Below are 25,963 nucleotides of genomic sequence, written 5' to 3'. Positions count from 1 at the left end.
TAGAGAGTAGGGAATAGCAATTTATCTACCCATTATTGTCGTCAATTGAAGTGATTGCGGCAGTATAAGATCCCTCTTCCTCTCCCCTATTTTCTACTATCAAACATAAACCTCTCTTCCCTTGAATAATCATATATACACCTTCTTACACACACAAAATGGTATCTAACATCACGTTCCTAGCATTCATTGCTTTATCTATACTACCATTACAAATAATCGCATTCCCTGCTAAAGTTTTCGAGGCAAGTGCTATGAACTCCAAAATAGCTTCACTAGCCAAAGCTGCATATGAAGAAAGACGTGCAAAACGTAGCTCACCTGGGTTCAATGCTGCTGCTCAAATTATAAATGTGTCCGGGGAGCATGCGTTTGTACCTCCCGGCCCCAAAGATATGGTGTGTTCAATCCTTCAGACCTACGCATTTTTTGTGCTATAGTGAGTCAATAGTATCGATTCTAATGCTCTCGTTAGCGAGGTCCTTGCCCAGGCTTGAACGCGTTGGCTAACCATGGCTTTATACCTCACAATGGATTCGCTACCATTTCTCAAATAATAAATGCCAATGAAGAAGTATTTGGAATGGTAAGGATTACAATTTCATGAACTGCAGATTGATACTAAAAATTCCTAAGGGAGCAGATCTGGCTATATTCCTCACTGTCTACGGCCTTGTCATGGACGGCAACCCCCTCTCTCTTAATCCAGGTTGGAGCATTGGTGCAAGTCCCACTCAAGGACAAAATATTCTCGACAACCTCTTCGGTCTACTAGGTGCCCCTCAAGGCCTAATCGGCTCGCACAATAAATATGAAGGCGATACTTCACCCACTCGCGGAGATCTTTTTGTTTACGGCAACGCCTGGGTCCTTCAAATGTCTCATTTTCAAGAACTGTTCAATCTGCAACCAGATAAAGATACCGCGAATTACGATATTGGTATCATGTCGCAGCTTCGCCAAATCACCTTCGAGAGAAGCGTCCGCACAAATCCGTATTTCTTTTATGGTCCTTTTGTGGGCATGGCAGTCAGTAATGCGGCGCAGAGTTTCATTTTCAGATTCATGGCAAATCATACTGCGGAGCATCCTGAAGGGATATTAGATCAGTTCAACCTGAAGAGTTTCTTTGGCGTCACTGGAGAGATTGGAAATTTCGAAAAGAAAGATGGATGGGAACGTATTCCACCCGGTTGGGGACGACGAGCTATTGGTGATGAATACGGTATCCTAAGCTTGACAGAAGATATAATATATTTGTATGTCCCCCTCCCCTCTCTTTCCCCCTCTTACTCCCCCACCACCAAGAAACATAATTAACCCTCCCTCCCCCAAAGCACATCCGAATACCCCAACACCCTCACCGTCGGCGGCAACACCGGCACCGTCAACTCCTTCACCGGCGTCGATTTCTCCGATCTCACCGGCGGCGTCTACAACCTCGAATCTCTCTTCGAAGGCAACAATCTCGCCTGCTTCCTTCTCCAAAACGCACAATTGACCGCGCCGGATTTTCTGAAAAACGTCTTTAGCGATATCACCGAACCGTTGGGTATCTTGTCGTCGACTACGCAGGGCATTTTGGGCTCGATTGGAGGGTGTCCGCAATTGATGGATCCGGATCAGTCGAAGTTTCAGTTTTCTTCGTTTCCGGGCTCCGGGGCGACACTTTGAGGGGGTGGGGTGGTGAGTGGAGATTAGGGATTGGGATGATGGGAGGGGGAGGGGAGGGGCGATTTGATTGAGCATAGCGTGGGAGGAATTGGTTGTATTGGTGGATGGGCTTGCTATTCGCATTGGATGTGGTTGTACTTATAGTTCACTTGATAACTATTGCGTTGCTTGCTCTGTTCATTCCTTTCTCTGTTTATTTAATTACCTATTAGGATCTTTTGGATGAATAAACTCGCCTTGGTTTACATCCCGTAGCATACTATCTATTTATCTACACTCTATTTATATACTTTATTCTCAACGCACGCAAAAGTTCGTATAGACTAGGTCCCCAATCCATACAATCAAGTACGGGTCCGTTTACTTGTAATTTTGTCATTGAACAGCGAATATCGATGGGACAATGCCGGCGTGGTGAGGTGTGTACTATATACTATAACGTAGGATCCAGGTACGCCATATGGGATTTTTACTCTTAGCGGAGGGGGGTATGCGATGAGATCAACTCGTAACAACCACTAGAAAGATCAATTTCTCAATCCTAACCAATACATCCAAACTAAAATCATAAAATATAAATTCTTTCTATTTAGAATCTATTTCTAAAAAGTAGCTAGCAAAAAAACAAGCTCTTCAAAATAAAACTCTCGCTGTCTATTTTTCAATAACAGAACTGTGTACGAGTACAAATCGCATATGTGTGTATCTAAGTCGCAATAAGCAAACACCAGCCAGCAGATTTCAGACAAATCTAGGTGCATAATAATGCATCCTCTCAAACTTCACTAAAGGTAAGAGATATACAGTAGTTTTTAGTAGACTCTTCTTGGTCTCTCGACTCCTCTGTCCTTCTTCCAACTTCTGAACGTACATCTAGTTGGCGAGACGTGTAGGTAAATCTTTGTTTTGGAAAGCCTGAGCTCCTTCGACGAGTCTTCTCTCAGTGTTCTTTCTGCCGTTAACGAAATCTGGGTAGTTGAGAGTAAGCTCAACAGCTCCGTTCACAATGTGATCAGCTGCCTCAACACCCAACATGAACGAGTGATCTTGGTTTCCAACTTCGTATCTCCATGAACCGAAACGTCCTCTGGAGTAGATATCTTTCTCTTGAAGTTTTGGCAAGAGTTGAGTCAAGACACCCTCTCTCTCGAGGGATGGGGTTGGGTAGCCGTGGTCTATAGAAAAGATTAGTCTATGTTGATATGTAAATAAAGTCGGGGAAGATTCTTACCGAAAGCTCTGTGATAAGTGGAGACAATCTCATCGGTAGATTTGATCATCTCAGTGTTAATGAGACCTTGAATGGAATCTCTAAGGATGTTTTCAACATCGACTGCCTTCTTGGTAGATTGGGAGATTTCCAACATAATGGACCAGTAAGGACCCTCTTGAGCCTCAGAAGACTTTGGTTTGCTGCCATCTGCGTGGTATAAGGTAGGAAGCTTAACTGATTTCTCAGGTTGGTTGTATGGGGAGTAATTTGAGAAGATGGTTGCTCTGTAGAATGGGCAGTCGTCTTCTGGGAAGTAGAGCTATGGAGAATGTCAGCACGTGAAATTGGGTGATACTCGGAATTAAGCCAAGAAATTTGAGGGGTCACCGCTTTGGCAGAAAATAATATCAAGACAAAAAAGTGGAAAAGAACTTACCCAGCATTTGTCTCCAATGTTTGCTGGTCGCTCTCCTCTAATTCCAACACCAACAACGTGGGTTGTTGAGTAGAACAAATCCTTGCTCAAAGTAATGAGTGCCTTATCTTCCATTTGTTCCACAAGTTGATCAACAGCCATGGTGGTAATCAACTTCTTGTAGCCAATGGTCTTGCCGCTGGATAGAGTGACAGTGTGTGCATCAGCGTCGACTTTCTTAACCTCTCCCTCCTTTCCAAACAAAGTCTTCTCCTTTGGCAAAGTCTTGGCAACTGCAATCCAAATACCACCAGTACCATCGCGAGCAGGGAAGCGGAAAGTGGCGTTAGGACCCCAGTTTCCAGCAGTCTTGTTGAGAATAACGTTCTTGACGACAGTCTTCACATCTGGAGCTGCGACACGCTCACCGAGCCATGCACATTGCATCTTTTATATCATTAGCATAATTTCGGTGTAATAGAGTGAAAGAGGTATACAAACATCAGTGGTTGGAACTGCCCAGACCTTGTAATTGTATGGTCTCATGAACAAGTTTGCGATTCCCTCACCCATATTTCTAACGATCCACTCATCAAAATCCTTTGGTTTGGTAGTAGCAGTGCGAGCTGCTAATGCAGCATCAACCATACCATCAACACACTTGACTTGTTCCTCCTTTGGCAGAACGGAAATGTTGTTTTGGAATGGGTAAGGAACCCAGAGGTTCTTGCAGCGGACATAAGAGACACGCTCGTGTGTGTACCAATCATCTTCTTTTGGCAAAGCCTCATCAATGCAGTCGTCAAAGTATTTATAATGTGAGAAAATAACGTGTCCGCCAACATCGTAGAGCTGTAAATAGAATGTTAGAAAATTGTATTTGCCACATCTGCCATTGAATGTTGAAATAACTTACGAAGCCCTCAGGAGTGGTATCTGTAGAAGCAAGTCCACCAGGCGTTTCATTCGAATCAATGATCATCCACGATGCAGTATTCTGCGATTGTGATCAGTAAAAAGGTTCTTCCAAGTTGGCGGTGTGTATCGCTGGGTAGGAAGAAACTCACAAGTTGATTCAAACGCTTTGCAGCTCCAAGACCAGTTGGTCCAGCTCCAATAACAAGAACATCTACGTTGCTACAAATACCAATTAGCTTGAGGATGCAACGAGTGGAAGTTTGATTGCGCAAATGATGGTGTGGTGGATGAGGGGGCAAAGGTTAATGGATTGAGAAGGGTATACACACATATCGGCCATCTTGTAAGTCTGTAGAATTTTGTTTGAAGGGTGTAATTGGATATAAATTGGAGATGGTTCTTGAAAAGAGAGAGGCGGATGAGAGGCGGATGAGAGGTCTTAAGAAGGTGTTAGAAGTGTAAAGTAAAGGTGGCTAGATGTATCTTTTCCCTTATACTCGCTCTGCCAACTGGTATGAAATGACAGCACTTGGGAAAATTATGGAACACCAATTGAAGAATCTCGGTGGGTTGTTAAAATGAGGGTGAAATAGCCCACGTACCTTGAACAAGGATTAAAGGGTCGAAGGGGATTAAAGTCGACTTTCCTAACTCAAATTAATTACCTATTTGAACTAGGGTTGTTAATGTTCCCGTCCTCTCTCATCTGTGAACATTGAACAACGCTTCTGGACCGGTAGACGGATAATGATGGTAAACGCTACAACCAGATTTGGATAAGAATGAAATGGAATCTGAAGCATGGATCATGAAAAGCTTATCTATTGGTTTAGTCTCGGCATCAACCCTTGAAAGGTTGATTCTCGAACCTTGGGACAGGATATTAAAAGAATATCAAACTTCATCTATGAGACTACGACATCGGAAGAGAACTTATCAAACATCGAAAACGGTAGTATTTCATGCCCTTCCATCACTTACAACGGATGTGTCTTTGATAACTTTAATTGTAACCTTATAGAAAAGAAACCCCCCAAAACAGTTGGATCATCCTAGATTCCTTCGATTTCCAAACTGTGGAATACGTATATTCGTTGAGACGACGATTTTGGGGGCACTTTAATCTATTTGCAGGTTCAAAATGAATGGGATCATCTTACGATTTTGATGTTGTTGATTTCATGAGGGATGATCTCCTTCTCCACAACCTCTGGGGACGTCTTGGCCGAGTATCACAACATCGAGCACTCACAAAGTATGTACTTGACAAGTCTACAGAATACTTACTGTTCGCACCCGTTCCTTTCCTTGATCGACAGGAAACTACCCCCCCCCAACTTCTTCCCGTCTGTTGTACGCCTTCACCGTTCACCGTTTATTTACCGCAATGCAAGAACCCCTCGGGAGGCATCATGCATGTTACCGGCGTTGTGATAAGAAATTCCTTTAATCACCTGGGAGCTTGGTTCCCTTTACATTTCTATAAACTGCAATCTTTTGGCAGAGCATTCGAGTCAGAACTTCATCAAATGAATATCAACATGGATAGTCCGCCGATCTCCAAACATCATGAGCGATATAAAAAGGCGTGAAGTCTTATACAAATGAAAATCGGTTGCAAGTAAACTTCAGGCGAGGATGAGATGACTGGGAATATCCTCAATAATCGTATCAGCATGTCTATTAGGGTTTCCGGATCTCATCTCTGAGACAAGCTCACAAGTTGAACTTCTCCACAACTTTGGAAAAAGTTAGTTGGATGTATATGCTAGACCGACCTTTTTGCGGTGACTATCCGCGAAAGTCCACATTTATCTGGCCATCCAGTGGCAGACACCAGGATTGACGTTGACAGAAAAATACATGAAACGGATCAGCACATTCGACTAATCTCTCAAGTAAATCAATCAAATTATCATACCGTAGCACGGGAGTAGCCAATTTACAACATTGAGCTTGGGGCCCTTTTGTTACCCCTCTGGAGAACGTCAATATGGGACCAATTAATTAGATTTAGATTGGAGTATATCGTGAATGAACAAGGGGGCCAAGAAGGCCAATGATGATGATGCCATTGACAGATCTCTTGGTGTAACTTTTGATCTTCGCAGACGAACAAGGGGAAGGAAAGCAAAAAGGTTTATTCAGGGGGTGGCGCCAGAGCTTCACAACAAATGGCTTAGGGACACAAGGTATGGGTATCACCTTTTCCAAATGACGAGGCTGAGAATCTGTGATGGAATTTGAGTACATTTTAGAGTCAAAAGATTGTAGATCTCCTGCCAAAAGTTTCAATATCTCTGACAAGTGATCGCATATTCGATGATCCGAAGGCTGTGTAGCGATGTCACTGTGATGGAAATAGAAATTCCCTTCCTTTACCTTGGACGATTCAAACATTCAAGACGATGGTTTGATGAAGAGTAGCGGGATGTTGTACTTAATTTTGGTATACAATAGTCGAATTCAGTTACGGTCGTTCTAATTATTTGGATTGCCCTCCAATACATAATCATTAATACATAGGTAGCATACATTTTCATAACCCTGCCGATGCCTTCGAATAATAAAGGGGGGAAGATCAAAAGTGATTGCGCGTTTGCCGGCCCTTTTTTTTTCGGACGGCGTACTCTAACTGGTAAGCTCAAGCCACAGCTATCCAATACATACCGGCACCTACTCTGTTCAGATACTTGATTGGTATACTCAAATCGATTTGGACCAGATGTATAGGTAGGACTTGTTGTCGGGGCCTCCCTAATAGACGACAAGATGCATTATACCCAATGCTGTTAGACAATGTTCATTTGCATCTAAATAAGGATTAAAGCTTTTGCATTCGCTTCTTTGAAACCTTCGAGAAGAGGATGGCTTCTAAATAAGCTTCGAATGTATAAATAACTTGAAATCGAATGAAGGAGTAGATGAATGTGAAGTATCTACCTGGGAGTGAGAATGAAAATATACTTTTCCGGTTAGCCATAGCAGACGTTCGTTACCTACCTAGGTAAGCGACCCAGTACATGAGTGATAATAAGAATGAGAGTGATATAGCGATAATATTCAGTTATAACACATTTGATTATCGACATTCTTGATGCTTGACAGAGAGTTACGTATGATGTATAATTTAATCTGGGTCCAGAAGTCTTCTAGCCGGGTAGATGAATATCCACTTTGAACCTTACCACCCAGTATCCATATTAACAGAGGGCTCCAACTAGAGTGAGTAGGTGTTAGGTAGGTACCGGTAGGTACCTCTTATTACCTAGTACTACTATCTAGATATCTGTACCTGTAACCTTGAGCCTAGGTAGCATTGAAATCACGTCGAGAACTTGACCTCAAATCAAAGAGGTAATTATTGAGTCCCCAGTAGATCCATTCACAAGGGCAGAAGGACATAAGGACCACCTTCTCTCACTCACTTCAGTCCTTTCTTCTCTTGTCATTTCCATCTTTTCTCTTCTCAATTTACTTCTTCGCCTCTTCTTCATTATTTTATTCTTTGGTAAAATAATACCAAATTCCAATCCTTTAAATCTTTCAATTTAGCCTCATAGCGCAGAAAAACTCGATAATCGTTCTCCATTTGGAATTCTAACCTTTCCGATCGTTATCTAGTGCTTGGCACACAGGAAAACGCGTACACTGTACAACCCTTATTACTACCCTTACATCTAGATTGTGATCTTTCACATTAAACATCTCCAACACACTTGAAGAATCATTTCACCAATTCTTCCACAATACACTTCGCAATCATGAATGAAGAAAAGGTTCGAGTTTCCGGAGAAATCTCCAGGTCGGCAGATTCTCCTGTCCTCCCTACAGTTAATCCTGCCGCCGAGAAATCAGAATCTCCCAAGGCTGCTGTACACCCAGCATTTTATGTTATGTGAGTTACAATCCCATCATCACTCCAAACAAACAATTCGCTGACTTCTTCTCGAAAGGACATGGATTTTCTTCAGTTCCAGTGTTATTCTCTTCAACAAATGGATCTTATCGACGGTCGGGTTTCGTACGTTTTTTCTATCTTGGTCGTCTCCTGCGATGGCACCAGTTTGACTCGCGACCATGAATTAACAGTTCTGCAGATTTCCCAATCTTCCTCACATCATGGCATCTGGGATTTGCGACTTTGATGACGCAGATTCTCGCACGAACGACCAAACTTCTCGATGGACGAAAGACGGTTAAGATGACGGGTCGTGTATACTTGAGAGCCATCGTGCCTATTGGAATCTTCTTCAGTCTGAGTTTGATTTGCGGAAACTTGACATATCTCTATCTCAGTGTTTCTTTCATTCAAATGCTCAAGGTATGTTGAATAGCTAGAGATCGAATTTCAATGTGCTGACACTCGATTGTAGGCTACCACTCCTGTCGCAGTCTTACTCACCAGTTGGGCCCTTGGCGTTGCCGAACCCAACATGAAAACCCTCTTCAACGTCTCCTTCATTGTCATCGGTGTTGTTATCGCATCTATCGGAGAAATTGACTTTGTCGTCATTGGTGTTCTTTTCCAAATCGGAGGTATCATCTTCGAGGCTATTCGAATTGTCATGGTTCAAAGACTTCTCAGCTCTGCCGAGTTCAAGATGGACCCATTGGTATCCCTTTACTATTTCGCTCCAGTTTGTGCCATCATGAACTTCTGCGTCGCACTTTTCTGGGAAATTCCAACCATGACCATGGGCGATTTCTACAATGTTGGATTCTGGACTCTTTTGGCCAATGCTATGTGCGCATTCATGTTGAACGTTTCCGTTGTATTCTTGGTAAGAAAATCTCATTTGGTCAATGCAAAATTCATTATTAACATTATATGTAGATTGGCAAGACCTCCGTTCTTATCTTCACTCTCTGCGGTGTTTTGAAAGATATTCTCCTCGTCTGTCTTTCCATCATCATCTGGGGAACTTTCATCACCCCACTCCAATGCTTCGGATATACTATTGCTCTTGGTGGAATGGTTTGGTTCAAGCTTGGCGCTGAAAAGATCAAGGGTTATCTTGCAGAAGGTGGACGCCAATGGGCAGATCTCGGTTCCCGTCGACCAGTCCTCCGCAAAGTTATCGTCTTTGGTCTTATTATTACCACCATTTTCACTCTCCTCGGCGGATTCGCACCCTCATACGATATCCACGCAAGCGAATATATTAATGCCGCTAAAAACGCCGTTGGAAGCTCGTAAAGTGTTTCTCTGTTAAATACCTTGCCGAAGCATATTTCTTTTCGCTTCGGTAATGGATAAGAAAAGTTTGGGGTATGTCATTCTATTATAAACCATATACCATATGATATGGTTCAATGGGTTGGATCAATTGAACCATGAGATGTCTTTCAAAAGTACATACTAGACGCCCCTGCATATTGTGGTCTCATGCCATTATACAAGTAGCTTAGTTAGCTCGGTCCGGCACTGGCGTTATTATTTCCTTTGCGATACTTGATAAGAATTTTCTTCTTGACAATTCTTTTGCAGAAGCGGGCATGATGTTTTACCATACCATGTTTGACATGAAAGATAGTATCCTTGATAGATGAATGGATGGTACAGGGTGGGATGGGATGGTATGGGGAATGCGTGTATTCATGTATAAAGTGGGGACGGTGTAAGATTTTCTACGTCGATTGTGTGAATAGCGATGTGTGACTAGCGAATATGTCATAGAACCACTATAGAATTAAAGTTATATACATATTTTTTTTGGCTATTTGAATTGTGAATTGACTTGCTTGGTTATTGAAGTTGGGGGTTTGTGATGAATAGTAGGTAGGTAGGTAGGGTTATCTTTATAATATTGGTATTTGTTCATGTGTGTATAAACTTAGTATGTATAACTGATGTGGCTGGAAAGTATGAAAGTATGAATGCATGCAGGTAGATACGCATGTGTATACGTGTGCGACTAGAGAGAATAGAAAATTTGGATTTGTTTAGTGGAGATGGCGCTATGTATGAGTGGAGAGGAAAGAGGGCATGTGTGATAGATGTGGAAGTGGAAGTGGGAGTGGGAGTGGGAGTGGAAGTGGGAGTGGGAGTGGAAGTGGGAGTGGAAGTGGACATGGGAATGAAAATGAAAATGGAAATGGAATTAGTTTCATGCGATGGTTGAGGGAGGGGAGTTGCATATGGATGAGAGGATGGTGGGTTGGAATTGGGGATTGGGGATTGGATATGGTAGTTGGAAGAGGGAGAAAGGGAATTTGTAGAAGCTTGTGAGAGTTTGTAGGGAGGTTTGTGTGTTTATCTTATACTATGTATTTGTTGATATTGGTGGTGATGTGATGGCGGATAGCGGATGGGAGGAGAGGAGATAGGCTAATGGGATAAATGATGTATTGTTTGTTATATTTTGTTAATGATGAAGAAATGTGTTGAGTTGAGTTGAGTTGAGTGGTAGGTAGGTAGGTAGGTAGGTATTATTTCTTTTCTGGTTTGGTTTGATTTGGTTTGGCTTGTATGGGAAATGGGAAATGGATTTGAATAAAATAAAAATTTGATAAGAAGGAACATTATTCAGGTGATAAATATAAATATAAATATAAATATAGATATTTGTAGATAGATAAACGGTTAGATAGATAGAGGGATAGATAAATAGGTGAGTAAATAGCTAGTGTATAGCTGGAGAGTAGAGAGAATGGAGGAAACAGGGAGAGGAAAGAAGAGTCGGGTATTCCATTCTTTATGTCGTGTTTTGGTATGCTTTTCTTGATGCTTTTTTCTCTTGAAAAGGGGGGGGGGGGTGGTTTACGCTTGCTGGAGATGTATGCATAGTGAGAGAATCTTTGTATATCTTTGTATGATGAGATCTGGGATTCTTGGGGGTTGAGATAGAAGGGGAAGAAGATAGTTTGGGGAGAGAAATGGGAACAATGGTGTGGCATAGAAAAGGATAATATAATGATATGGGATGGAAAAGTATGGGCTGAGATGAGATAGATGCTTCAGGATTGTGAAAACAGGTATGTAAGTTTTCTTTTGTATATCTTTTCGGATGTTGGTTGAGATTGTTGGTTTTTTTTTATTTTTATTATAGATATGAACTTTGGATGATTGGTTGAGAATTTGGAGGGTTGAGATTTCTTGTTTGTGGGAGGGGGTTGGAGGAGGTTGAGGAGGTTGAGGAGATGAGTGGATTCGCACATTTAGTTTCAGGTAGGAGAAAGGAGGTAAAAAAAATGAATGAATTTCAGATGTTTTATTGATTGAGGCAGATATTGATGTAAGAATAAAAGCTCAGTTTGAAGTTTGAGGGAGGGGGATTGATGCTTGTCTTGTTGTGGCTTGGTATTTAAAAGAGACGTGAGATCCTAGATGGAATGGAATGAGATATGTTTTAAGAGATGTGGAATACTGTAGATATATGAAAGATGAAGAAGCAGAAGAAATAACATTTGCTTATTTGAATTCTTTCCTGATATTGAATTCTAAAATCTAACAGCCAAGGTAATAATAACTGTCTAACATGGTTCATCTCTTTGACTGCTTATCGAATATGAGATTTAACGCAAGAGCTCTGGATCAGAGGATATATGGACCTAGATATACTCGTACATACAGAGACCAGGAACGAATGATTAGGTTGCATTTTGAATCATATAATTTTTGGCGCTGATTTTTACTTCAGCGATGTGTTCTGAATGTACATTGATAGACGGAAAAGTCTCGAAATGGTTGTGATATGTTTCCAATGATTTGGATAAGATAGAGATTGAATCTAGTATATGAGTAGTGAATACCCCTTGGTAATTCAAAAGTTTAGAACACGCCCTAGAATCGTGTTGTACCTAGTGATGCTTGGATGGTTTACTGCATCAGGAACTTTTCGAAGAGATTGATAGATTAGAAAATGACTATGGATCTTTCTTGAAAGTTGGAGAGGAATGTCTGACTGTGAGATTTTGAATGTATAGATAGTTGGGTTCGATGAAAGATTGAGAAGGGGAGTTGTTGATATAGGGAGGAATTGATGATGTTTTGAGACGGAAAAAACGAAGGGCTTGAAGAGTCGGGGCGGAAGTGATTATTAGCGAAAGAGATGAATGTACATATATATATATATATATATATATGAGAGTAAGTGATAATTTTAGAGGAACAAAAGAAATAAAAGAAGATGGAAGTGCTAAGGGGGTAAGCGAAAATGTATGAGAGCAAATGTTAGTTTGAAAGAGAGAGAGGTATATATGAGGAGATTATAAGAATGAATGACAATATCCATCAAACACAATGAGTACAGGAATAATTGTAGAGGGAGAATGTAAATATTATAAAGGTAAGTAAGAATATTGAATCTTCGGTTGAAGAAGGTGAATAGACGGTAGATTGAGGAAAAAGGAGAACATGTGGATAATTGTAAATTAGATGTGATTATCGAGTCATAATCGTCAGGTGAAAACTGTTCTACCGGATAGGACGGAAAGAGCTGATCACTTGATTTTTATAAGAATATTACCCAAGTATGTAAATGAGGATATAGGCATATCTAGTGATTTGAGAAATCCAGATAGGATCATAATATTATATATCATCATTGACATGATAACCTATTAACAAGCCTAGGAGAGGATAACCATGGTTGTAAGAAGAGATGGAAATGGTGATGAGAACACATGAGGATATGAGGATATGAGGTGCCATGTTGAAGAAGTAGGATAGATAAATAGAATGGAGAGGCAGGTAGAAGTGGTTATGGAAATAAGCGAGAATGTTCTTTCATTGAATAGCAAATCAAGGGGAGGAAGAGCACAAAGGAATGAGTCATGAGGGCTTGATATTGGGGTATGAGAGTTCTTATGTGCTCGATTTGAAGTGGGGACTATGAAAATTGAGGTATAAATCTAGGTAGTATTCAGTATTCATGGGATGCTTTTATTCTGGTATCTAAATGCTGATTCAAACCGAGATGAGTGGTGGAAATATATGAGGAGTAGATGAAAGTTACAAGTAGAGGATGCTGAAATTTGTAGGTATTATATCCACTCTTGAAATATTTAGGGTTTTGCTAAGAACATTACCCTGTCTCAGCCTGTGCCCTACCTTGGTATCTAGATCTTTCACGATTCAAATTCGAACTGGTGGGCGGGCTTGGAGTATTTGCCGAAGTCTAGACGCAGATGCAGAATGGATACCAGTATGCATATGTTGAAGTACCTAATGGGAATTATACATATTGCGATATTCCCCGCCATTACCGTTCTAATATCGATAAGGGGCGAATAAAAAATGAATAAAAGGCCCCAGTTTTTGAGAAAAATCTGACTTGGTACATGTTCCAGGTTGGGATATCTCAATGGATGATCAACTCGCCGCCGGATGATCATCTCCGTGCGATGTTGTGAGGAGCTACTGTGAGGAGTACCTAGTAGTAGATACACTGGTATATGGATTCGGATACCTAGGCACGGGAAGTTTCGAACTTTGATGCAATCTATAGAGAATAAATGCTGTGACTAAGTAACTACCTGTCTAGTTACATACATACTCCTTCGTCTATCATCTAAAATCCTTCTAGATGGGTTTGAATGCGCTTCTGTACGATCTACCCTGGAATACAAACACACCATCTAGCCTCGTATCGTACCACAACAACAACAATGTGAGGCGTCAAGGCGTTTGGATTTTCTCGATTAAAAAAATAAACCTTGCTTCGTATCCAGTGATTTTCCCATTTTATATTATCCTGAACTCAGTAGTGACGTAGATATTTTTACTAAGCTACTTTCAATCAGGCGCATTAACGCAACAACCCCAGTCCCGCCATCGAGCACATCGAGCCCGTCTCTAAAGACAAATCCGCCAAAGGTCGAAATCCCAAATATCGATCTCCTCCAAAATCGAAGATTTGTACCTACCGATTAGTTGCTTAACCCCTCCCCCTGTGTTTCGTCACATCAATTTATCTTATCCGATCAAAACGATCTTCGAACCTACGAATAAGGCAATGAGAGAAAGTGGGTGAAGGGATTTGGGATTTGGGATTTGGTTGGCGATACGAGCAGAATTAAAGCTTTCCGGTGCTAGGTATGGAGGGAATTTTGCCCGCGGGGGATGATTTCAAATTTGATGGTGTTTTGGATCCGCCCCCGAGGATATTTGAGAGACTGGCCCAGATCGCTGGCTACACTTGGGACGAATCGAAAGAGCCTTTTCACTCTAGCTATGATAATTGGTAAGTAGAACACACTTCTTCCAGGTAAATTTCATGGGCATGGCGTAGATGAGTTGATGCGCAGATAGGCAGATGACGGATGAGCAAACTGGCGGATTTGTGCTGCTGGTTATTCGGGGATAATGATACTGACGAACAATCTTTACAAACAGGCAGGTCAACGGAACAAAGCATACTTCCACCCAAAGTCGACACAGCAATACAACCTCGCGCTCCGACCAAAATTCCTCTCGACCTGGAACTAGAGGCACAAGTAGGACGCGTAACACAGATAGTGAACATGGAGGAAGTGATTCCGGCATTCTTCACGACGATGTTTCCGACCACGGGAGCGTCCAGAGCGCACGTAGTTCAAGTGGGATACCAGTCATCGCGCGCATTTCAGCTCACGCCCTGAGAGAAGAGCGAGCATTCCATATATGTCAAAATGTAATAAGGTCCGTGGACCCGGATGGCAACCATATTATAAGACCAGTAGATTTGGTGAGGTTACCGAGTCAACAAGGCGATAAAGGCCCTATTGTGGTATGCATCTTCGAACATCCAGGATACAACTACCTGCAAAAAATGGTGGATTATGGTCCCGCTTGGTATAAGGGAAGAAGGGTAGGGAATAGGCATGAGGCATTTCGGGACGATTCCTTCTCGCCGAATGAAGTGGTACCATTGCAGGCTTTTCTCGACTTTGCAGTGGGTGCCACCGAATGCTTAGAGATTCTACATCATGGGCAGCGTCTCGTCCACGGGGAGATTAGGGGAGACGCTTTTCACATGAATGTGGAAACAGGCCGAGTCAAATTGATCAATTTTGGTTCGGGCCTCCGAACTTTCGAACATGGCCTCACAAGTACGGGATGGTCTACATTAACGAAAGAGTTGGGCGCGAAGACTAAACTTACATATATGTCACCAGAACAGACCGGTCGTATGCCTGCTGAACCTGATAGTCGGACAGATATTTACTCATTAGGAATATTGTTTTGGACTATGCTCACCCAACAGCCTGCCTTCGAAGGAGAAACTCCGATGGATATTATACAAGGTGTTTTAGGGCGACGTCTCCCATCGGTCTCAAGTATCAGACTAGACATTCCAGACGTCATCAGTAAAATTATACAAAAAATGACGGCCAAAAATATTATGGAAAGGTACCATTCCGTCTCAGGGCTACGACACGATCTTGTAGAAGTACGGAGGCTTCTGGGAGCTGGAGACTCGAATGCTTTAAAGAATTGGAGTATTGCTACGAAAGACGTTTCTTCATTTTTTATACTTCCTTCTATCATGATTGGACGATCCGATGAGCATGACGAGGTAGTCAAGATTATCGACAAGGTCTCTCGACGTCACCTAAACTCACAGAGACAGGACATGAACAGTTTATCATCTGGCTCTAGTTTGTCTGACGGACGTCTCGACGCATTTGACGCCATGGCTGCGGAAAGTTTCTCTAGCGAAGATAACACAAGTTCGGCCGAGGGGAGGTCAAATTCACTTAATACTAACAACATGTTGTTTCCTACGGATTACAGAACTCATAGAAGCAGTTCAAGTCAATATCGATCCGCCGCAAATTCTCAAGAGAACTCCGTAGATGATTCTTACCGTTCAGGTACAAATTTAAAGGTTTGGGAGAGGAATAATTCATTATTGTCCCAGGATACAAAAAGTCCTGTAGATAGTATGACCGGGGAAAAGGGATCTTCTGAGGGAGCAGGAAGTCTGATTAGTACACGGAACACCACTAAATTTCGGCGCAAAGGGAGATGTGAGGTTATAAGTATAGCAGGGGCAGCTGGACTTGGAAAGAGTTGTCTGGTGCAATCAGTCCATATAGAAGCGAGGCGGCGGGGATATTTTGCAAGCTCGAAATTCGACAGTGCCAAGAAGACACCATTCGGACCAGTGCTTAAACTTTTATCAAGTCTGTTTAAGCAAGTATTCTCTGAAAGTAATACAGATACCCCGTTTCACGCGTTACTGAAGCAATACGTCAGACCCGCATGGCCACTACTCCATAAAGTACTAGGCCTGCCTGAATTCTTGATTGGTCCCATGCCTTCAACCAATCCTTCCGGGCAATTTCCTCAAGGGTACAATAAAAGTCTCAGGGCAGAGTTCAGACGCCGTGACTCTTCACCTTCGAGCCAAGGTAGTCTTTACAATCTCACTCTGGGCTCACAGAGTTCTCAAGATTTCCTTCGGGCAGGATCTTCGACTAAATCGGTGCGGTTGATGAACACATTCCTTGATGTACTTCGAGTTTTTGCACAACACAAATTTATATGTTTTTGTCTGGATGATCTACAGTTTGCAGACGACGAATCTCTAGATCTGATAGCTCAAATCATATCGGCACGCATGAAAATGGTTATTATTGTAACTTATCGACCTGAAGATACTCTACCTGAAAGAATAAAGGGAATACTAGAGCCCCCGGGCGTTGAGGGTATCAGTTTGCATGCCCAGAATTTTGAAAATACGAAGAGCGCTAACTTTATCCAGGGCACATTAAGCATAATGGTATCGGGGTTACTCGAATAGTGCTCAAACCCTTAACCGAAGACGATATTCTAGAGTACATTTCTGCCACTCTTTGTCGACCAAAAAATGAAATTATACCTTTATCCGCTGTCATCCAATCCAAAACGGCAGGTAATCCGTTTTATATTCGTGAGATGTTAGACAGCTGCCACAGAAAACAATGTATATGGTATGATTACAAGGAAAATGTTTGGAAATATGATCTCGACAGGATATTCAAGAACTTCGAAACCAAGAGTTATGATGAGGTATTAAATACTGAGTTCGTCACGAGCCGTCTAAATGAATTACCTCCAGCCTCTAGGTCAATTCTTGCCTGGGCTTCCCTCGTTGGAACGACATTCTCATTCGAATTGGTCCAAAAACTTATGAGCGGCGAGTTTGATTCTGAAAACCACATGGTTGAATGTCCGCCGGATCGATATTATAGTTTGTCACACACTCAACAAGATGCCATTGGTGGGCTTCAAGCTGCCATTCAAGCTTATATCATTGTCGCAACACAAGATGATGATCGCTTTCGTTTCGCACATGATCGCTACATTCAAGCTGCATCATCACTACGAGAGTGCAATGGCCCCAAAATGCATTTCATCATTGCGCAAACGCTCATGAAATACTATAGTGCTGATGAGCGATCTCAAGATGTGACGGCCTCACATATTTGTGAATGCGTTGATGTTATTGTTGAACGGGTGCTACACAGACATTCATTCAGGAAGTTACTCTTCAATTGCGCCACGGCCGCTGCAGAGAGTGGAGCTCGACCGACTGCTGCAAGATTTTATGCTGTGTGCTTTCAGTTGTTGCAAAAGAATCCATGGAATGACGATGAACCTGATTGCTATTATGACGAGACACTTCAACTCTACACCAGAGCTGCAGAATGTTATCTCTACATGGGACAATACCAGGAAACAAAAAGACTATTGGCGATCATCTTCCAAAACGCAAAAACTCCGGTTGATAAATCTCCAGCTTGGGTACTTCAAAGTCGCACTTTTTCACAAGAAGGCGACTCAAAGAGTGCTTTTGAGGCATTGAAACAATGCTTGGCTGCCTTGGATATCGAGGTTGATGGGAATCCTAGTTTCGAAAAGTGTGACTATGATTTCAAACGTCTCTCATCGGAGATTCAATCGATCGCCGCGACACTCGTTATTGACAAACCAATGATGGAAGACTCCAATCTTGCTGCTGTCGGCGCCGTTTTGGTGGAAACCATCAATGCTGCCTTTTGGTCCGATAATTTAACTTTCTACCAAATGACAATTGTCATGGTCCAGACTCATTTAAAGCGGGGCAGTTTTCCTCAAGCCGGGATGGCGTTTCTTCACCTGGCTACCATAGCAATCACGCGATTTAATATGATTGGGTTCGCAAGCGATATGGGGAATGTATCATTGGCACTCATGGATCGATGGCGAGACATTTACACCTTGGGCCGTGGCGGAACCATCTACTCTCTCTTCGTTGGGCATATTCACTGGCCGCTTTCACAATCACTCGGCCAATTGGAAAGAGCATTAGAGTACACCATTCAGGCCGGCGACAGAATGTCGACGATACTCAACTTCGGTTTCGTAGGCACACTCAAATTTTTTGCCTCAGAGAACCTGGCAGATCTTGAATCATTCTGCACTTATGGTTGTGAAGAAGTGCCTGATTGGCAGGTGGACAGCAGAGGAGGGACCATGCTCATCGTCCTTAGACAAGTTTGCAGAGCGCTGCAAGGCAAGACGATAATTACTTCACCAACAGAATGTCTCAATGATGCTTCGCACAATTCTCTATTGTACAAAGCATGGCTGAGGAATACCTTAACCAATAGTGATCGGTCGATTATGATTTATGAAGGCTTTGAGATTGTCCCTCTATTTTTGTACGGCCATTACTCTGCAGCCATCACTATGGGTGAGGCGTTCCTGGAGCAGGTAGATTCTCTATGGTCTATTCGCAACACACGCTTCACAATGTTCTTTCATGGTCTTTCCTTGGCTGCATATTTTTGGGCCAAAAAACAAGACTCTGTTCAAGCGGCGACTCAAAGCCCCAAAGGAGATAGTGGATGGGATCTTGGTAAAGCATTAAACAATACTAAGGACAAAGTTTCTTACTTCCAGAAAAAGATTGAGGATTGGCAGGTTGTTTCAGATGTCAACTATCTGGCTTGGTCAAAGTTGCTTGCAGCTCAGGTATCCGAAATGGAGAATGATCATGGAGGGGCGTTGAGACATTACGAAGAAGCTTTGGATCATGCTTCTTCACACGACTTTGTCTTCGAGGAGGCTTTAGGGAATTTTCTCCTTGCAGGCTTTCTCTTACGCGCCGGTTCGCGAAGGCCAGCAAAGGCGGCTTTGCAAGAAACAATCATGTTGTACCGACAATTTGGAGCAGGAGGAATTGCCAGACATATTGAGATGGTACATAGCCTTCTTCTGCAAGGACCCACCCACAACCTTCGATATATCGAAACTAGCACGCAAACAGATTTTGCTGGCGATTCTGCACCTACGCCATACCGTACTCTAGAAGGGGATGAGAATGACGAGCGGCAACGGGCTCATACCAATGATTCTGAGACGAAAGGTGATAGAATTGGAGCCTGGCAAGGAGGCTCCGCGAGACCTGATGCTGGCTCTGGGCTTCCAGCTCTAGATATGCTGGATTTAACATCCATTCTCGAAAGTTCGCAAGTCATTTCTAGTGTTCTCCAGGTCGATGAATTGCTCAAAACGATGTGTGAGATTATTCTGCAGAATTGTGGAGGCTTGGCGTCAGTCGCTGCGATCGTCGTCGAAGAAGAAGATCCCATTGGGTGGAGCATAGCCGCTAGTGGTGACCCGGAGAAAGGTGCTGTGGCTCATATACCTGGGCTGCCTCTGAGTGAAACGGCACTGGTTGCCGAAGGGGTCATTCTTTATTGCACTCGATTTCGCGAGACTGTATTCCTACCTGATCTCATTAATGATGAGAGGTTTAGTAATGTTAATCCTGCTTGGTCTGCACGCAACCCCCTGGGGAAATCAGTCATCGCTATTCCAATATGCCACGGCATCAAACCATTACTTGGAGTTCTTTATTTGGAAGGTCAACCAAACGCTTTTACCGATAGAAACCTTACAGTCCTCCAATTGCTTGTCAACCAAATCGGCATTAGTTATTCAAATGCCTTGACTTTGAAAGAAGTAGAAAAGGTTTCGGCCTTTAACAATTCTATGGTTGATGTGCAGAGAAGAGCTTTAGCTAAAGCTTTGGAGGCTGAGACAAACGCTAATTTGGCAAAGGCGGAGGCACTTCGCAATGTCAAATTGGCCGAAGAAGCTGCTAAAGCCAAATCTATCTTTCTGGCAAACGTAAGTCACGAATTACGCACTCCTTTGAATGGAGTCATTGGAAATTCGGAGCTTCTCCGTGATAGCGATCTTCGTAAGGAGCAAGCGGAGATGGCTGACTCGATTCGTGTTTCTGCGGATCTACTGCTTACTGTCATTAACGATATTCTAGACTTCTCTAAGATGGAAGCTGATAAGATGAAGCTTTTCATTGTAGCATTCAATGCTGATGAGATGATACGAGAAGTTGTCAGATCTGTTTCATATAGCAATAGAGACAAAAGGAGCTCTCGAAATGTGGAAATCATCCAAGATATTAATCTTCCGCAATCTCTGATCTATGGAGATCCGGTCAGACTCCACCAAGTTCTTGGTAATCTCATTGGTAATAGTTTGAAATTCACCGAGAATGGTTCTATCACTGTTGGTGCTAAAACAGATTGGGAAACCAAAGATGCCGTTAAGTTGACTTTCTGGATCAAGGATACTGGAATTGGCATACCAAGGCAGCAGCTGCTCAAATTGTTCAAACCTTTCTCTCAAGCAGACAACTCCACAGCTCGTCGTTACGGGGGATCTGGTCTCGGACTCAGTATCTGTAAGTCACTCATAGAATCAATGATGGGTGGACAAATAGAGCTTGAGAGTGTCGAAAACCAAGGCACGACTGTCTGGTTCTCTGTAACTTTCAATAAAGCCAATCCGGAAGTTTCTGCAGGAGATACTCAGTACGAACCTCCGCGGGAAGCTATACAAAAACCCATTGAGGCCCCAGGCGTAGAACCAGTTCCCGCTGAATTCAACGATTTCTCTCATATGAGTCGAGATGCTTTGCGTATCTGTATTGCCGAGGATAATCCTATTAATCAAAAGATTGCTATTCAATTTATGCAAAAATTGGGATTTAAAATTATTGATGCTTATGACAATGGAATGGCAGCTGTGGAGGGCGTTAGACAAAAGGCTCGCGAAGGCACCCCATATCATATTGTTCTTATGGATGTGCAAATGCCAGTTCTTGATGGATATGAAGCCACCAAATTGTTACGCAAAGATCCAATCGATGCAGTCAGAGGTATTCTTGTCATTGCGATGACAGCATCTGCCATCCAAGGAGATAGGGAGAAGTGCTTGGCTTCTGGTATGAATGATTATCTGGCCAAACCTGTTAGATCGGGAATTTTGAAGAAGAAATTAGATCAATATCTTCAACAGGCAAGTTGTACAAAAGACTTCTAGAGGGAAAATGCTAATATCAACTAGACTCCCCTCTCCCTACCAAACCTTAATGCAGATGCCAAGAAAGTGGCACGAGACATCCTTCAAGGGGCAAAAGATGACAAAGTTACAAATGGTGCAAGAGCTCCTTCTCTCCCCAACGCAAAGGACACTTTTATAGATGAGAATGAACGAGGTGCTTCTTCTTCACCCGCAGATCGAGCGGCACGAACAAACTCTGTCGAAAGTAGTTTTTCACCCTCACCTCTAAATCGATCGCCATCAGCATCACATTTATCTGGAGAAGCCACGCCGACTCCTTTTCATCCATATGGAACAGCTAAAAATGAGCCGCATCGATTATCTGTTACGCAAATGTATTTGGATGACCTCGATAAAACACCTACTGGGGAGGACCAAGGTCGTCAATTGACTGATGGGGTTGATGGGATTCACGAGAATCGTGCTTTGAATGGGATGACGAAGGCAGCTAGGACTGGCGATGAAGAGTTATCGCCTAGAAGTAAACCGGCAGCATGAGAAGTCTTGACGGGTAAACACTTCTCGTGTTGATGAAGATGGGTAATGGAACTAGCACAACTTGGTTGAGCCTATGTTCCATGGCAGATATTGGTTAATCGCGGATCTGAACGAAAGGTTGGTGCAAAACAAGGAAAACAAACCAAAATTTATACGAGAGCGGAGGAAAACAAGGTCAAGATAAAGGCGAAGAATTATTTATATATGAGACGGTCGTTACGAAGGCAATTTTTGTACAAAGCCGTGAGTTGAGATATGGCAGCAGAGGATAAAGACATGGATGGAGACTTTAGATATCCCTTCGTGATACATTGTTTGGTTTTTGATTTATCAGACTTCTTGGGTGTAGCGGTGGCGTTTTTGGGCATTGCGATTACGAGTTTTTGCATGGTGATTGATGCGGTGGATAAGAGGTGGGAAGAGGAAGGAAAGGAAAATTTGGGTTGGAATGAGAATATGGATACGAATTCGATAGGATGGTTGGTTGGATGGATGGGTGAATGGCGTGCTTGATGGTTTGATGGGCTTGATGGGTCTTTTTGAGGGGAGTAGAGTCGCAGAAGAGATGGGGAAGATAGGCGAGATGAGGACTAGGATGTCAGTGGGTGAGAAATTTGATGGAGGATTTGATGGTTTGATCAATGAATGGTATGTCAGTAGAATAGCATGAATGATACCAGGTTGGGAAATAGTACATATTCATTGTAGACAATTGAAAAAGAAATTCCTGCAGTCGCCTCCGAGTACAGTTGTTTTTTCTTCTTTGAGCAATTAGTTGTGATTAAATGATATTAAGATGGAGACAAACGGCATAGAGAATTTGACTTGTAAGCAGGCGATGTGATTTCTTTTGATGGGGGATTTTGGATCCTCGAGATCAAGAAGATCTCAATTGAGTATAGAGCATGGAGTTGAAATTTTTATTCCTCTGCATCGGGGTGCATGTGAATGAAGTGTTCAGGGAATGTGGCTCCGTTGAATAAGCCTTGGTTTATTTTGTTTCGTTTAGCTGGTTCTTTCTGTATACACATATGTATCTAGGTACTCGACTATACATGATGTGAAGTTCTGGCGGCGAGATTATCTTCGTGGGCGGGGACTTGAGAATAGGGAATAGGGAATGGGGAGTAAAGCTAGTGATGATGATGCATGGGGATTGGGAATTGGATTGGTTGTTTTTGGTTGGGATGGTTGGGAAGGTTAGTGTTGGTTCTTGGGGTGGATGGGAGTAAGGATTGGGGATGGGATTGTATGTGTGAGGGTTGTTGGAAGTAAGTAAAGGGTTGTGGGGTTAGAGGTTTGATGGGTGATTATTAGATGCTGTTATATACAACTGTTGAATCGGAGAGGTGGAGAGTAAGGAAATTTTATGGAGAAATTCTGAAATCATTGATGCAGATGAAAGGATATTTGTGAGACTAGATTTGTGGGATTGTGTTGCATGTTGATAGAGATTAGATGAGTGTTGTGAATCTGATAATGGCCGCTTCTCGATTGTTTGATGCGGGGAAAGTGAATGGAGACAGAATGAGAAGTGGAAAAGAGAAATAGACGGAGACGCTAGCTCGTAGATGAAAAAACGGTAGATTATTCTCGTGCTACTATAAGAACAAAATATTACTTTTATGTCTTTAAAGTTGAGATATTTGTACTCTTATATCATTTAGATTCTAGCCTAGTATATATTCAGAATCTATACATAGATTCTAGCTTCTAGTCGTAGACTCTATTTTTCTAACACTAATTTCTAACTTTTAATATAAATTCTAGCTTTCACTATTATAAATTCCAATTTTACACCTCAGAGAGTCTACCCGAAATACATGAACTCTAGCTATCATAGAAGCTGAGTGATATGGGAGTGGATTTAGGCCAATTATAGTGGTATCAGAGTAATTTACCGTAAAAGAAAACCTTGTGCTCGCTTCTGTAAATAAAATTCCAAGTCATTCGTCTATATAAAAGATATATACCAACCCCGACATCTACTCTTCCATCAAGCCTCCACCTCTGCATAAACAGCCTTCTCAAATTCTTCAAACATTTCTGCAGTCTGCTTATCCCCAGTAGGGATCAACTGACTTCCATAAATTCCACTAACACCTGCTTCTCGATCAGCCCACCAAGACAAATTTGGTAATCCGCCCCAATACATTGCCCCTTTTCTTCTCCTCCCTTCCAGATCCTCCAGAAGTATCATTCCCCCTAACCCATGATCAAGTTTCGTATCGGCTGGAATTGAGGGGGTCATTATATAGCGCATTTCCGGAATCTGAAGTGTGTAATTCAGATTCGCCAATTGCGGCTCCGTCAATTGCCCTTCAAACATCCTGTCATTCATCGCTTTGCTGAGAAGTTTCTCGTCTGAAATCGTGATGCTGTGTAAGACCTTTTCGTAAGAGGGTATACTCATGTAAACACCCACTCCGCCTGCGTCGTCGATTTGCTCTTGTGACCAAAAAGTATCCGCGGTGTAGACGAGCGCACCGGCGGTATTGGCGGCGGTACCGAAGGGAGTCATGCCTCCGACGCGAACAGTCATATCAACCAAGCGTGAAAGTAAAGCAGGATTTTGGTCAATGTGGAATGTTAAATCTGTGATGCCAAGGGGTGCGCAGATGTATTCATGCATGTATTCTTCCAATGTCATGTTGTTGGCTCGTGAGATCATTAGACCGGCCCAATCAAGACCGGCTATTTTAGAGAAATCTTGTCAGCTTTTGTCTTCTTTCTTTGCTTGTGAGGTTTTGGGACATGGAAAGGAGGGGGAACGCACTAGAATAGGCCCAAGAAGTCCCAGGTTCAAACATCAATGGGGTTTTACAACGTGATATCAAGGTTCCCTTGTCAAGCGTGGCAAATTCACCTCGTGTAGCTCTCCAGCGAATCAGGTCAGGTGTAGAGATATCGTATGCTAGCCCGGATGTATGGGTGAGAAGCATACGGAGCGTGATGTTTTTCGTGGCCTTGACAAGCTTGGGCTTTTCCTCGGCATCGAAACCCTGGAGGATATCAAGATGCTCGAGTTTGAGCTCAGGGACGAGTCGAGAGACGTCCTCATCGAGTGTAAATTGGCCACGCTCAACACATTGGAGAGCGGAAATTGAGGTTAGGAGCTTGGTGCAGGAGGCAATCGCGAGGATGGCATCTGTTTTCAAAGGTGCAGATGAGGCGGAGTCGAGAGATCGAAGTCCGTAGGATGAGGTGTGAGTGAATGATTTCGTAGCATCACTGGCAACTGTGACAGCACCTGTAATTTTGCCTGCAGAAATTGCAGACTCGATTTTGGATTTGAATGAATTCATGATGAAGTAGGAGGAAGCGATATATATATTTCTTCAGATAAATGGCCCGTTAAAATAGAAAGGCTGGAAGATAGAAGAGTGTAATCAGAATGATACCGATGTCAGACAATGTGATTTCGATGGGGGAAAGAGTTCTTAAATAGTAATTGAAAACTACCTAGGTGGTTGCCGCTTTCTCAATCGCATCTTGTGTGATTGGTGAAAACCCAGTTTTGAGACCCATTGAGCCTCGCAACCATATTTTACCAGGACGTTGCTATTCCAATACCACCATATGTGTCAGCATGAGTCTCATCTAAGACCAACATTACCCACATATGTTGTCCAGCGAGCTCGAATGATATTATCCAGAATCGCCTCAAATTGCCGCTTCAGCCAATGACAGTCCCAAGAATACCGGCATCAACTGCTTTGAAATTGCAAACTTGTGTTAACCACTCTCATCAGACATTCTCGCGTGTGTCCCACATGGATAGTACGTACCGTCGGATACCGATACTGTGTATTTTCCCCGTGATTTCAACTCTATCTCAATATTTGATTAATCGAAACTGGGTATCATTACTGACCAACCCTGTGCGATTCTCCACAAAGTTTATAAACAGGTCGCTGAG

At 42.6% G+C, this 25,963-nt stretch overlaps 5 protein-coding genes across 5 annotated transcripts; 3 read left to right on the top strand and 2 right to left on the bottom strand.

Annotated features, from left to right (window-relative positions):
• Positions 1–158: 158 nt before the first annotated feature.
• On the top strand, positions 159–1,674 carry Bfra_011868 (putative oxidase protein; the record flags this gene model as incomplete). Its single annotated transcript, XM_037342194.1, has 4 exons — positions 159–398; positions 476–586; positions 637–1,259; positions 1,338–1,674. The coding sequence occupies 4 exons, from the start codon at positions 159–161 to the stop codon at positions 1,672–1,674; spliced, it is 1,311 nt and encodes a 436-aa protein (XP_037187852.1).
• An 873-nt stretch (positions 1,675–2,547) lies between these two features.
• On the bottom strand, positions 2,548–4,560 carry Bfra_011867 (putative udp-galactopyranose mutase protein; the record flags this gene model as incomplete). Its single annotated transcript, XM_037342193.1, has 7 exons — positions 2,548–2,849; positions 2,906–3,206; positions 3,324–3,749; positions 3,804–4,154; positions 4,219–4,299; positions 4,370–4,439; positions 4,550–4,560. 7 exons carry the CDS (start codon positions 4,558–4,560, stop codon positions 2,548–2,550), a joined length of 1,542 nt encoding a protein of 513 aa, XP_037187851.1.
• A 3,424-nt stretch (positions 4,561–7,984) lies between these two features.
• Positions 7,985–9,420, top strand: Bfra_011866 (putative duf250 domain membrane protein; the record flags this gene model as incomplete). The annotated part of the gene is made up of 5 exons (XM_037342192.1): positions 7,985–8,118; positions 8,177–8,248; positions 8,313–8,544; positions 8,597–9,004; positions 9,058–9,420. 5 exons carry the CDS (start codon positions 7,985–7,987, stop codon positions 9,418–9,420), a joined length of 1,209 nt encoding a protein of 402 aa, XP_037187850.1.
• A 4,841-nt stretch (positions 9,421–14,261) lies between these two features.
• Positions 14,262–22,044, top strand: Bfra_011865 (putative hsp90-like protein; the record flags this gene model as incomplete). Its single annotated transcript, XM_037342191.1, has 4 exons — positions 14,262–14,407; positions 14,560–16,862; positions 16,913–21,501; positions 21,550–22,044. 4 exons carry the CDS (start codon positions 14,262–14,264, stop codon positions 22,042–22,044), a joined length of 7,533 nt encoding a protein of 2,510 aa, XP_037187849.1.
• Positions 22,045–24,040: 1,996 nt separating this feature from the next.
• Bfra_011864 (putative beta-lactamase family protein) lies at positions 24,041–25,349 on the bottom strand (the record flags this gene model as incomplete). Its single annotated transcript, XM_037342190.1, has 2 exons — positions 24,041–24,738; positions 24,821–25,349. 2 exons carry the CDS (start codon positions 25,347–25,349, stop codon positions 24,041–24,043), a joined length of 1,227 nt encoding a protein of 408 aa, XP_037187848.1.
• Positions 25,350–25,963: the final 614 nt, after the last annotated feature.

Source organism: Botrytis fragariae, assembly GCF_013461495.1.
Source record: "Botrytis fragariae strain BVB16 chromosome Unknown tig00000255, whole genome shotgun sequence".
NCBI lineage: Eukaryota > Fungi > Ascomycota > Leotiomycetes > Helotiales > Sclerotiniaceae > Botrytis > Botrytis fragariae.
Note: the sequence above shows the minus strand (reverse complement) of the source record. Positions and strands in the feature narration are given on the sequence as shown.